Source organism: Ipomoea triloba, chromosome 1 (genome assembly GCF_003576645.1).
Source record: "Ipomoea triloba cultivar NCNSP0323 chromosome 1, ASM357664v1".
Lineage (NCBI taxonomy): Eukaryota > Viridiplantae > Streptophyta > Magnoliopsida > Solanales > Convolvulaceae > Ipomoea > Ipomoea triloba.
Window position 1 is genome coordinate 29,590,930 of NC_044916.1, and position 13,615 is coordinate 29,604,544.

General features: G+C 34.7%; 1 protein-coding gene across 1 annotated transcript in view; it reads right to left on the minus strand.

Moving 5' to 3' along the window:
* Nucleotides 1-13,615, minus strand: part of LOC116002120 (ABC transporter A family member 1) — a 24,782-nt gene that overhangs the window by 9,256 nt on the left and 1,911 nt on the right. The window contains exons 4-29 of the mRNA XM_031242156.1: nt 13,126-13,208; nt 11,884-12,100; nt 11,168-11,382; nt 10,958-11,018; nt 10,749-10,835; nt 10,082-10,314; nt 9,889-10,003; nt 9,717-9,806; nt 9,126-9,346; nt 8,908-9,020; nt 8,192-8,298; nt 7,966-8,028; nt 7,089-7,175; nt 6,085-6,183; nt 5,823-6,007; nt 5,580-5,634; nt 5,402-5,473; nt 4,552-5,256; nt 4,294-4,472; nt 3,084-3,294; nt 2,485-2,568; nt 1,793-1,834; nt 1,606-1,702; nt 1,018-1,145; nt 768-872; nt 130-276 (exon numbers count right to left, since the gene is read on the minus strand). Of these exons, the coding sequence (XP_031098016.1) occupies nt 130-276; nt 768-872; nt 1,018-1,145; nt 1,606-1,702; nt 1,793-1,834; nt 2,485-2,568; nt 3,084-3,294; nt 4,294-4,472; nt 4,552-5,256; nt 5,402-5,473; nt 5,580-5,634; nt 5,823-6,007; nt 6,085-6,183; nt 7,089-7,175; nt 7,966-8,028; nt 8,192-8,298; nt 8,908-9,020; nt 9,126-9,346; nt 9,717-9,806; nt 9,889-10,003; nt 10,082-10,314; nt 10,749-10,835; nt 10,958-11,018; nt 11,168-11,382; nt 11,884-12,100; nt 13,126-13,208 (3,801 nt within the window). The remainder of the gene's footprint in view (nt 1-129; nt 277-767; nt 873-1,017; nt 1,146-1,605; nt 1,703-1,792; nt 1,835-2,484; nt 2,569-3,083; nt 3,295-4,293; nt 4,473-4,551; nt 5,257-5,401; nt 5,474-5,579; nt 5,635-5,822; nt 6,008-6,084; nt 6,184-7,088; nt 7,176-7,965; nt 8,029-8,191; nt 8,299-8,907; nt 9,021-9,125; nt 9,347-9,716; nt 9,807-9,888; nt 10,004-10,081; nt 10,315-10,748; nt 10,836-10,957; nt 11,019-11,167; nt 11,383-11,883; nt 12,101-13,125; nt 13,209-13,615) is intronic.

Below are 13,615 nucleotides of genomic sequence, written 5' to 3' on the forward strand. Positions count from 1 at the left end.
AAAAAAAAAAAAAAAAAAAAAAAAAAAAAAAAAAAAAAAAAAAAAAAAAAACAGCAACAACCAAAACCCATATTTAATATTGCATAATAATGGCTTTAAGTATAAGAGAACATAGCAGCAAGAAAGTACCTCTGCAGCTAAATAACAAATAGAGGCACCAGTGACATCCCAATCAAGAACTTTATCATCAGAATCAGTCTTCATTCCTTGCCGTAGAAGGGCTAATGAAGCTAGCCCATCAGCAAAGCAAAACCCCGGAGACAATCTGAAGAAGTTCTGAAAAAGTAAATGACAGGTTATGAAGATGATGCATTGCTAACGTATCATAGAGCATATATGCAGGAACGGGAAGTGGGTACAAAGAACGAAGTTGTAACACTTCAGAGACTCATACTACAACCGAATGAATTGGGAATCTATTAATATTTTGCACAACAAAAAAAGGTGTCATAAAGATTTAAAGTAGAATCATAGAATTGTGAAGTAAACGGGTTTACATTCTTCAGTATCCTAGCCGATTGTAAGATGAAACGATCATTTGAGGTAGTTGCATATGCTAATATCTCTCTTTTTCTTTTTTCTTTTCTTTTCTTCTTTTTCTTTGTTAACTATTTTCAAGATGAGCAAGTAAGAATACATGGGCATAAGGTGCAGAAAGAGGGAAAAAGTAATAAAGGAGTTCTTTTAGAAGATCACTGAGGTCTAAAGAAATCATGCATGGCTAAATGTGAGATTTAAAGAAAAATAAATACTTCTAATTTTCCAACCTTTAAAAGAGAATTCAGATGTGCTGTTGACTCTATTAGACCCATTATAAATGATATAACCATAAGAATGAGCCCGGTGAAGAAATGGACCAAGAGTACCACATTCTGCAAGCATCACATGAAAATCAGCATCAACAGTAATCTGCATCCTGCTTGATGCTTTTTGTGAATAACATATTATATACTTAACAAAGGGGAAAAAACAGGAACCATGGAGTTATAAAATTTATCTATCACACAGAAGAAATACCTGTGCCATGCTGTGCTCAGAAAAGAAGAAAGTAAGGCAATACGTTGAAGAGGCAATTGCTAGCCCATATTCCACAAACATGAGAGCCGTAGGGAAGAGAGCATTCTTTCCAACAAATTGATCAAGTCCTGTGCAGGACCAAATGAAATTTCCAAAATATTAGGTAGCAATTACTCTTTGTTGCATACAACCCAAGCATATATATTTTCTTTGATGTCTGCATTATTTTCTTGTCAGTCAAGCCTATCCTCATATAAATTTGTGGATCAATTTATTTGTTATCACGACATTACCACAGCACTATTAGACCAACTTGTTTTATATAAGATTAGGTGCTTGCCATCAATTCTCTAGGAGGTTGGGCAAGGAACTTCCTATGCAAAAAGAATAGACATTCCATGGAATTTCATTTTGCGGAGTATAAAATGAACTAAACAGCAAAATGGGCCTCTTTATCGGAATACTATTCCATTCCCGGCCTATTCCATGAACCAAATGGCACGCAAGAATTAAACTCTTGCAAATAATCTCAATATAGTCCACTATACCAGTAATAGAAAGCTGCAAAGGTCCAATGGACTGACATACCAAAGATGCAAAAGAAAACAAGGCCAAGGGAGGAAGGAAATAAAAAGCTGATGAAGTCCCATATATATGTTGAAGTCCAATAAGAAAGTATAGACACCTGAGAAGGCATTAAACAGTTAAGAAAATAATTAGAGCACTGGGAAATGGAAAAAGACAAATCTGAGGCTATCAGAGATAATAAGTATACCCCACTAATTAGTTGCTGATGCTTAGCTTTTACTTCGCGTTCCTGCATCATGTAAGTACACATTTTATAGTGTAGTTATCAATCCTAGCATCCTAACATGATGTTTACATAATTCATTCTTCACATCAGCAATTCAGAAAAAATCTTGCTCATAACATACTAACATAGTACTTCAAGATGTCTGCCATATTTCAAATGTGATTACCAAAGATTAGATGCTTGCATAAATCTATAAACTTTGAGATAACCCCTCAATACTGGAAACAATTGCCAACAGAGTGCAAGCACACAAAAATAGTGGCAAATTGCAAAATGGTGTTGCTTGTAAGCTAAGACATGCACTTTAAATAATATTGGAAGATTTTTGCTTACTATTAGAAGGCTTTAAAATGAAAAATGGTGTTACCTGTTGCTGCTATTATATTGGAAGATCTTTGCCTACTTTAAATAATTAGAAAACCAAATAAAATCTTATACACTGCCTACTTAGAGGGTAGGTAAAAACAGTGTGGCTGTGGCATAGATCTACTTCCTCATTCTAAAATAAAGTCAAAGATTGCGCATCTTGTGAGAGCATTTATGTATGTTTCATCTCATCTGAATTTGGAGTGTGTGTGCGCGCGTGGGCAGTGCAAACTACAGTGATACGTTGGGGAACTCCAAATGTTTGTATAATGTCACAGACAGTGTACCTTTACAATGGCCACAGCAAATGAGGCAGGAATAAAAGAAAATGCAATGGCAACAACTATTGCAGCAGAGAACGCATCCAAATCCTACACATTGAAATATTGAAGATTTTAGTATAAATAGAATAAATAAGCCCAGTAGCAACATAACAACATGAACTACTAAGTTACCATCTTAAAACATGAGACATAATAAATTATAAACTTTTATTGCATCAATGAATGGAAAAATTCATGTCAAACATCATAGAGGGAACAAGACTTTCAGTTCGCAAACTACTCCATGCAGTGCAATAAATTGATATCCATTATTGTATATAAAAGAACCTATGTAGTATTTACCATTTAATACTCCGTAAAGTTTCTACCCAAATTTTCAAAAAGGATCAGAAGGAATTCAGCAAAACTTGATGAGTAAGAAGAAATCACACTAGCCATGCACATCAGTGCAGTATTTAATAAAAATTAATTGATGATCAAAGCAAGCAGGACCTTCTACTTTAAGAAAACCTATCATGCTACAATGTCATGAGCAGGCTACACCAAGTATATCCTAAGAAAACAAAAGGAAACATAAAATAAAAAGAAAAGAAAAACCATACATGGCGTTGCTGGTGTTGGCTTTCAGTCATAGGCAAAGGGTGGTTACGTGTAACAATTGTCATATTGTCATTATGCGTAGCAAGCCTGAGTATCGCTGAATTCATCACATTGATGAAGGTTGGAGCAGAATGTTGACAAGAACTATTATGCAGAACAGTATATCCTAGACTGCCATCATCATTCTGATTATCCATCACAATTGCTCCATACCTGTTTCAGGAATATGCTCAATAATGCAAAGAGCTAAACAATACAGGCAACAACTAGGCATTAACTAATTTAATCAAAAAGTAAACAGCATGTAACTATGTAATGCATGCATCAAAAGTCTTCTTATGAGATAGGGCTAGTTTTACTTTTACAACTTAAACATTGAATTGGGAAATCAAATGGAAATGATGTAATCACATTCCTATGAAATTATAAATACCAAAGCCTCCAGACATGGACTCGTAGGGCATGTTTCTACTTTCTCATGTCTACACCAATCACTGGCACTAATTGCTTCCTTGTCAAAAGGAAGCACAGGACAGATTTAGGTGTTGAAAGCAGGGGTGTGCCACTGCTTACTTGTTATGGTTGTTGGTTTCCTTGATCTTGGAAAAGCCCTAATTTATAGATTATAGTGTGGTAATACTACTGTCTACTGCTCTAATAATAGGACTTGAATTTTTTTAAGAAAGGCAAGAAAGGAGAAAAGGGAAGCCAGATTGAGCATCTTCATTGATAGAAACTAAGATATATTAGTCTGCCATGTTACAGCTTTCAACGTGAACAGAAAGCATTAAAGAGTGTTATAGAATATTTCTCATATATGGAATCTTGCATATTAGGAATCTTGGAGCCTAGGGTTTTAAGTGTGAGTTATATGGAAACTTGTACCATATGCATGCCTTCTAGCTTATATTTATAGGATGTTGTATCCTCCTCTAAGGAGTGTGAGACAGAGAGAGAGAGAGCGGCCACAGTTCAGCCACAGTATAAGGTATTTGAACAAAGAGAAATGGATGGCCAACTGAAGTAAATCTGTAAATGAGTGACAACATAATGATGTTGCTAATGTGATTCAAACCACACTATAGCTTCTTGAAATCACTAGATGGAATGATGTCATGTTAAACTGAAGGTAAAATTTGTAAATAATGATGTGGCATTTGGAGATTTTAAAGTTCCACAACTTATGTAGAATACAACTTCTGAACCACTGACCTTGATTGATATGATTCATTGAAGCTAGACATTAGATATTCACTCATAGAAAGCAAGATAGGTCCCAAGGTAGACCCCGCTGCCTCGATAGCATCACTTAATGCCTTCTCAGAATCTGGGAATCTATATGTTGTTTGTTGAAACTTTTGTATCCACCCTCCCTGAACATAGTTTGCAACCTGCAGATTACGAAACAGGCTAGGTAAAGAACCCTTAGGAATAACCAGTTACAACATGAAAGTGTAAAAGATCACAAACCTCCTTTTCAATAGGCCAGTTAAGATCAAAAGGAATTGGGCAACCGCCGCCACCACCACTTAGTAAAGGATTAAAGTACGAAGTTGTAAAGGTGACTGACTGCTGATCAGGATGTGGCTTAAGTTTCAGAAACAGTAGACCAAAAAGCAAAAACACAGCAGGAATTAGAAGCTGGAAAACAATTGTTTTCATATCTCTCTGAGCAGATTTTGCTCTCTTTATGAGTAATGCTTTTGAATGTTTCCAAAACATTGACCTTGAAAGTATACAGCAGCAACAGCACTGCATACTTAGGAACCTAAGAGCACTTAAAACTGTAGTGATGATTAGAAAAGAAGCTCTTCCAATTATGGTGGCTATAAAACAAATGATTCTAAAATAGGTTCCGCATAACTTAGAATGGAAGGTTCTTTTTTGAGCATAAGATTGGCAGGGTTGCAAAGTAGCCGTATCACATGAAACTGGTCCTTCTATCTCCTCATGGCTCTCGTCTTGATCAAAATCACCCCCAGCAACTCTTAGAAATACTTCCTCTAGAGTTGTGACAGATATGCCATAACTTTCAATACCCAGATTTTCCTCCCCACGGTTTTCAATTCCAGAATTAGGCATGGACCTTTTCATGAAGCACTCTATTTCGCGAAACATGCTTCCAAAACAAGATGAGGATGCAAGAGGGAGTTTGAAGGAAATTTCAGTTCCAACCTAGATACAAAACATTAATTAATGACATAACATTAACTGTTATTCAACCACCAATACAACAGTGAAATATACGTTGGATGCAATAAAATATTTGCCTCATTTATGCAAGAAGAATTAATTTAGCCTCTAAAAGTTGGAAGAATACTTCGCTCACACATGTAGCAGATGGAATGTGCTTGTAAACAATATCCGCAACTCCAGTGGGTCCAGGTGCAGCCTGAAAGCAGAGTAGTAAATTAATATATTATAGCAAGAAGGATGTTACACCATCAAAGAAAAGTTAATACAATAATTTAACACAGTAAATAGGCAAAGATGGGCACCTTAACCAAAGTAAGGGTATAACCAACTCCGAAGTGATGCTTTAAGAAGAGAGAACTGTGAATAGAGTTAAAACTCAAGTTAAGAACATATGATAAGGAAAGAAGATGGAAGAAGTTTGCCCCCAGAGCCCAGGTGTACATGGAAGCAACCCATCTTACAATTCAATTTAATCCAATTAATTAAGATCCACATCTTATGACATATGAATTAAAAATTGGTTCTAAATCTAAAGTTGAAATCACCTTCCACAGCATTTTAAAGAACCATTGGCCATGATAGCTATTCTATCTCCTAATACATCAGCTTCATCCATGGAGTGAGTTGTTAGTAAGATTATTCGTCCCTTCTTTTTTCTTTTTATCAGCTGCCAGGTCAACCGCATTGAATATGGATCCATTCCACTGGTCGGTTCATCAAGAACAATTATCTAAACCACAAAACATCAGATTTAAGCAAGCTCCAGAACAACTAAATAAAAAGCATTACTTTTGAACAAGCACTCACCTTACTGTTTCCTATTAGTGCTATACCAAGGGATAGCTTCCTTTTCATACCCCCAGAAAGAGCTCTTACTACAGTATTAAGTTTGTCTGCTAAGCCAACCTAATGATACATGAGAAATGAAGAAGTTTGTTCAAATTCAAAATAAACCAAGGAGAAATGCAAAAGATTAATCTTAATTGAAATAAATCTTCCTGTCCACAAAAATAAAGCCCTTACAGGTAAACTACAACTCAATCAAGCTTATCAAGCTGTGTTCTTATAAATGATCAGAATGACTGAAAATGTCTGTAAAAACCTAATTATTTTAACCAGGCCATTCATTTAAAGGTGCAGCACACAGATGGTAGAAAGTTGGGTTTCAAGAGGTTGGGGCCTGAGGAAAAAGGCCCAAAGTGAAAATAACTTTATCTTCCTTTGCAATGTACTCTATTACTCATGTAAAATATTTCTCCCTATGTCCTAATTTATGTCTTACTAACTATTCATAGGTTAACCCAACTCTTTTTCTTCACTTATTTTCTTTAGCATTTTTCTTACAATTTTTAAATTTGGATTTTTGTGTTTAATAGCACTTTTAATACAGTTTCTAAATATATAAATTCTGTTCAATATTATTAAATTAAATATTACAAAAAAGTTAAATTGTAAATAACTTGAATCAAGATTTCATTAATTGAAAAAGATATATAAGGTGCAACAGAGGGAGTATAATAAAAGATCCAGCTGCTGTTTCATTTAGTTTGACAGTCATGATTCTTTCTTAGGTTCAACACTTGTATACAAATGAATCATGTGCAAGGAGCAGCATTCTCTGGATTTTGGTACTGTAACACTAATTGAACTAGCATTCTGAAAATGTGGAACAAAGTTTGAAGAAACAATAGCCAATGCATTGAGAAAAGAGATAACTTTGCACCAAGTAGGTCTAGCCAGGAATGAGTGGAACATAAATTGAATCAAAGAAGAAATGTGAGGTCACCTAATAATGAGCAGGGATAACTTACTTCATCAGCCATTTCAGTCACAACACTATCAATCTTGTCTTCACTCACTCCCTTTATATTACCAAAGATTTCTAAATGTTCCTTCACCTGGACAGAAAAGTAGGCAAAGCATGATATGGTTATGGACATCATAAGCAACAACAAGAATTAATAAAGAAATAAATAAATAGATAAACTTTCAGAAACGGAAAAACTTTCAATCACAACTAGACAGAAAGAAAGGAGGTGAAAACCTAACAAAATTAAAAATTTCTCCTCTACTTTCCTGGACAACTACGGTAGGATAACAGAGAACACTAAACACTATTTGAGGTAAAAAAATCATAAAGCTACTAGATTATATGAGACCAATAGGGAATATATAGCTTCAGTAACCCATCGTATGTCTTGGAAAAATATATTTTAGTTGTAGGCAACAATATGAAAGTAATTTCACTTGTGCTGACATAGAGACAATTTTCAATTCTTCAACATTTGTTTTCTGAGTAGGATTAAGTGATGCAACAAGTGGTCCCAAATCCAATTACTATCAAAGTATAAAACTACTAAGATCCAGGAATACAGCAGTATTACAAAATAAGTATTTTCTTGGCAATTAATAAAAAAATGTCAGCATTTGACCATCTGCAGGGAGCATTTCACTGTATTACGAACAAATTCGTTCCCTCATTCTTGTTCATTTCAGGTAGTAAAAGGAGGAATGTAGATTCGGCAAACACTTTTGGATTGGATAGCATAAGATCAGGATACAAGATTATGCTGATAATAAGATACACATGCACATAAAAGGGCCACCAGAAAGGGCAAAGAGTGGAGGGTAGAGGGAGAGTCAAGTAATAGTTACAGCACTAAGGACATCAAACAAAACTTTTCTTACAGTTAATTCTGAAAAAAGAATGTCATATTGAGGACACACACCCAAACTCTTCCGTATCTCATCCTGCAAAACCAACAACTAGCAATAAACCTTTCCATCCAGAAAAGAAATTTGAAAAATAAGATAGGCATGGACCAAGGAACATAAAATAAGACCATCAAGCTAGGCTCCTCACCACATCATATTATCATAATAAACATATAAAGCCAAAATGTAGATCAATTACCATGTCAGTTAAGATGTTTTTCCCAAGAACCAAAGCATCACCAGAAGTAGGAGGAAGAAGACCAACAAGCATAGATATTGTCGTGCTTTTACCAGCCCCATTGTGTCCTTCAAAATAGTAAAGTATTGCAATCAAGAAAATAAGAAGAATGCAACTGATTCATAAGCTTCTTCAATTTTTATTTTTTTTTTTGTTTTGAAAGAAGCAGAAGCAGAAGCAGAAAAGAACATTATTATTTTTTAAATATATAGTAAACACTTTAAGGTATTAAACTGGACTAGTGATAAAAAGAGAAAAAAGAAGTTAATGAAATGGTGAGGATAAACAAAGAGAGCAAGTGCAACACACTTTAAGGATGAAACAATATTTAGCAGTCCTGAGAGAAAACAGAGTTTTGGCAATAGACCGTGCATTTCCAAAGATACACTAATATATAAAGCTTATCCAAGCCATTGAAGGAAACGTGTAAAGTTTCATTAATTAATCACAGTACTTCATTCACCCATAACTAAATGTTTGAAAGTTATACAAGTCTTTACAGAAATAGCTCGCAGTTACAGATTAAAAAAGGCCTTGAGCCTTCCATAGCATCCGTATAGGCATATAGCTCAGAACTAAATTCACTTTGCAGTTAAACAATAAAAGCAACAAAAGAGCCAGTTATATACTCATTGCAAAGTAGCTCAGCAGTCAAGAAGAGAACTGAACATAGCTACCTAGAAGAGCAAGAATCTGATTCTCATATAAGGTCAGTTGTAAGGACTTAACAGCGGAACAGTTTCCCCTATTTGTACTGTACACCTTCTGCAGATTCCTGATCTGTATACATCTGCAAATCATGAAGATAGGCGTAATTGTACAACTTAATACTTGTACAGAATGCATGCACAACTAAGTTAAGGAAATTCACTTGGAGATAATATGTAAAAATTACCTCCCATCAATCTCTTGTTGTTTCATTTCCAAACTGATAGTTTCCATGACCGGTTTGTATATCTCTTCTCCAAATAGATTTGCACTCTCTTTATCTGAGTTGTCAATTAAATTGACTTCTGAGGTTGAAGCATAATGTTCTCTAGTATTTTTTGTCCTCCAAAAGGATTTCCAGAATGTGGAATTCCATGGGAAGTGCAATCCATTCTCCCTACTAAGAACCTGATTGTATGTATAAACTCTTGAGTTTTTCTCTTGATAAAATCATTGAGACAGCATAAATGTATTTATTTTCAGTTTTATCTGAAATAGTTTAGGATTTTAAAGAGGATGAGGACTGCTTTTATCTATAAAAGATCTCACTCAGGATCATGTGTCCTGTTTCGCTAATTTTACAAAAGAACCTTTCATGTTCAGGTCCCCTAAATGAAAGCATTACTCTATTGATCAGGAAAATACTTAAACTTAAGAATGATTGAATGAATTTGACTCGGGATTTTCAATTTAAAGGAAAAGTAACAAGTCACTGCAGCTATGCCTTCCTCTTGACCAATAAAACTTGACAAAGAAGAATGTAGTCGAGAAAATATACCTTATCTAGATAGAGACCAATAGCACCATAGAGTACTGTGTCAAATAACATCATCAAGAGACAGACCAAAAAGCAAACTCCAGAAGATTCCTGCATTATTAATAAACTATATACCTTTAAAAATAAGAAACTATATAACAGAGCAAGGCCAGAACATGAATAAAGAGAATACCCGCCAAATGTTACTCCATCTGAGTCCAACATGACCACGCTCATAGTCAGCAAAGTTGATAGAACCCAATGCAAAGGCTGTGGGTGAAAGAAATGAAGCCATCACTTTTAATACCCTACAAGTACAAAATGCAGTTATATTATTCCCAGAAGAAAAATTATTGGAAAAGTGTCTTCATAGCAAAAGGACTGACATGGAAACAGTCTCATCATTGACCGTATAATAAGGGAAAAATGCCCCAATGAAAGAAAGCGTCCCAACAGCTATGGCAGTTTTTGCTCGTGTGAAAAATGTAGAGATCAGAAAGGACATTGTGATAGCACTGAGTCCAAAAGCAAAGAAGTAGACGAACACCAGTGACTTGTCACTGTACTGGAAAAGGGTAGTCATAGTGCAGAGTGTAATGATCACAGAAGAAACTGCAAACTGCCAAGGAAATGAAAGCATTAAAATAAGAAAAACTGGTAAATCCATTCTCATAGAACAATATATAGAATAAATTGCAACTAATAGGATGCACCAGCACAACATCCATAGTTGCAAAGATGATAAACCTATAAGTTAGATTAGATGGAAAGGGGAGAACTCAAATGAGATTTTTGTATTAGAAATGCTACACAAGCACAAAAGATGTTCCAAACTTCTCTAGAATGAAGCAAAACACAACGTAACCACTCGTGGCAGCTCATGCTACAGAAGTAGCTTCTTTTGTGTGAGTGTGTGCAATACACAGCCACACATGCATGGTCATTTTCTCCAATTACAATTTTTTGCCTTTTTTATTTCATTAGGAGGAGTGTGGGGAGGGATAATTTGGGTAGATACATGCAGCAGAAGTACTTGACAAAAAGAAACATTACCTGCAAAGCATATGTTATAAACCAAGAGAGATGAAATATCTCATCCTTGAGCCCCATCATGTATAGGCCCTCTTTAATCTTCAGCTCCTAAGGAATTAATAGTTATAAGCATTCAGCTAAGAAATTTTCAAGTCCTCAATTTCCCCTTATTTTAAAACTTTGACAATATAAAGATACTCATTGAGCAAAATATATTTCAATGTACTTACCTTTTCTAAGACAGAATAACTTATAAGACGGGAGATTGGATAGAGAAATCCCAATAAGTACCTAGAGATTTCATGATATGTAATTGAATAAACTTTCAATGAGAAAGATCAAGTTAAACCACAGAAACTTGTGCAGAAATAGATAATTGTAATAATACAAATTTTTAAAAAATAAAATAAAATAAAAACCCAGAGAAAGAAAATACATACAGAATCCCCATAACTTCCTTGACTATGGATTGGAACTCATCATCAGTATATTCACGAGTTGGAAAAGGAGCAATTCTTATGTTTGAAGGACTAAACTCAGTCCAAGGTATTTTGACTGGGAAGTCCGTACCAGAAGAGCCCCATTTCAAGAATGATGAGTTTGTCATAATTTGTTGAGCAGCATAGATAATGAATGAATCCATGACTTGCTGGAGCTGTGAAAGAAGATGAAAAAATTTTACCAAAAATTCTTTATTTCTTACTGCAGCTCAAAGTTAGTTGAAACACGTTATTGCATTTGGTGATGCCAAAAACATACTTGCAAAAAAACAGCTTACTGTTTACCCATCAGACAGAAATGATTTCAACCTTCTTTATGTAGGCATTTATAAAAAAAACAAAAAAAAAAAACAAAAACAAAAACAAAAAACAAAAAAAAAAGCAAGTAATTCTTATATAATTCATTTAGAGAAACCAAAGGAGGAATATTTTAACTAAGATAAAATTCAGAAAATGACCCAAAAAAAGGTCTCTTTATCACGATTTTAATTTCATAGGCTGTCAACAACAATATGATTTATGAACAACAAACTTGAAGTGCAATTTAGAAGCATGTTGTATAGAAAAGAGTATTAACAGTGAAATGAAATATTTTGAGCAGTTTGACCAAGACTACAAGTTATCAATGCTAAGGAGGGTGCAATATAAATACATACAGTGAAAAATCCACTTAAGCTGTATTGCAGGATTGGTACAGGATTCACGCCTAAATCCAAGTCATTAAGAAAGGGACCATTTGTGTCCATGATGGTGCTAACATCAGGAAATCCTGAGAAGGCCCATGTATGGTTTAGGCGTATGCTATAATCAAACACTTGAGGGCCTTGTTCATGAAATACAATGGCTCCTTTAATTTTTGGATTTGTACAATTCCTGCAAAAAAAAAAAAAAAAAAAAAAAAGTACTATAGTTAACAGATATTTTGATGATATAAAAATATAGGGGATAAAGGAAGCCCAAACCAGTCAGGTCTAAAAGAACATGAGAAGGCATATGGGATCATCATAATTCACTACTAATGAGTGGAAAGGAGCGTAGATCTCTCACAGTGAAACATTTACAGCCATAACATATTAGTCAATTAGAATGACTGTTTACTAAGGTTACTGCAAACGTATGGAAAGTACTTTCCACCACAACAGTATTAAAGTGGCCACCTGAAGCCATCAATCAAGTACACCTAATTTATGCAAGAAAGCAAGACTTCAACTCTAGCACTCATGCCACAGGTTCACATAATCACTGTATAAGCCTTTTGTTTGTTTAAAATAATCACTATGCCTACTATTTTCTTTTCTCAGCCCAAATTGGAGGAAAGCTAAATGCAGTCAATGTATTTAACTATATAAGCAAAAGTACATATGTACTTGATCAGTAAATTGAGGGTGAATGTGTTATATTAAGCATTTTTATTTTTTTATTTTTGCAATTTCTTACTGCTTTATTTAGAGGAGAAATTCTGACTAGGTTGAAATGAAAAAGAAAGAAACCATCTATGTGTGAAGAAGAAATCAAAAAATTGGATAGGTGCTCAAGGTCATTCGCTGTTAATGCTAGATGTCTTCACTCTTCATGGAGAGACAGAACTGATTGTACTGATGTGGTAAAAGCAAAGCTATGGTCTGGAGGAGTCTCGACATAAGGTGGATGGAGAGGACCCTTTCATTGGGAATTGTGTGCTGAGTGCACATGTAATCTTTTTCCCCTAACTTGACTGAGTAGCAAACTAATAAACAATTCCAGCAATAACAAAGAACAAAAGCAATAATACCCCCATAATAGTAATACAGAGATGAGGAATGGAAACAGTGAGTTCCACTCTGCACCATCTGTTTACTGTACCAATAGATAGCCACCTACGCACACCATAAAAAATAACAGTTGGACATATTACTCACTTCTTCTGATCACAAGTTCCATAATCATAGGACCGTATGTATGTTTCAAGCTCTTCTTCATCATTGTAAACTCTAGTAACAAGCTGTATATAGTAAATAGACCAAATTATCACTAAACACAGTAATCTGAAAGTTTAAAAAAATAAATAAATAAATAAAAATAAAATTCCCTAGATGGACTTCTTATACAGAAAGGGGTAGAGAAAATTGTTGAAATAGGCAGGCCAAACTTTCATTCTTGACTTTTAGGCATGCTAGATAAATCGAAGATCACTCATGTTTTCAATTATCCTCTCTTCTGGACATCCCAAATAATAAAAAAAATGTAATTTTTGGAAAAATTCTTTTTTAGGTAAATGACTTCTGGAGATATAGAGATTACTTTACCTAGTATGTCAATGTGTGTTAAGATAAATAACAAGAACGCCGGTAAACAGCAAGCTTCCTGCAGTAGAAATAATTGCTCACCCCCCCCCCCCCCCCCCCCCCC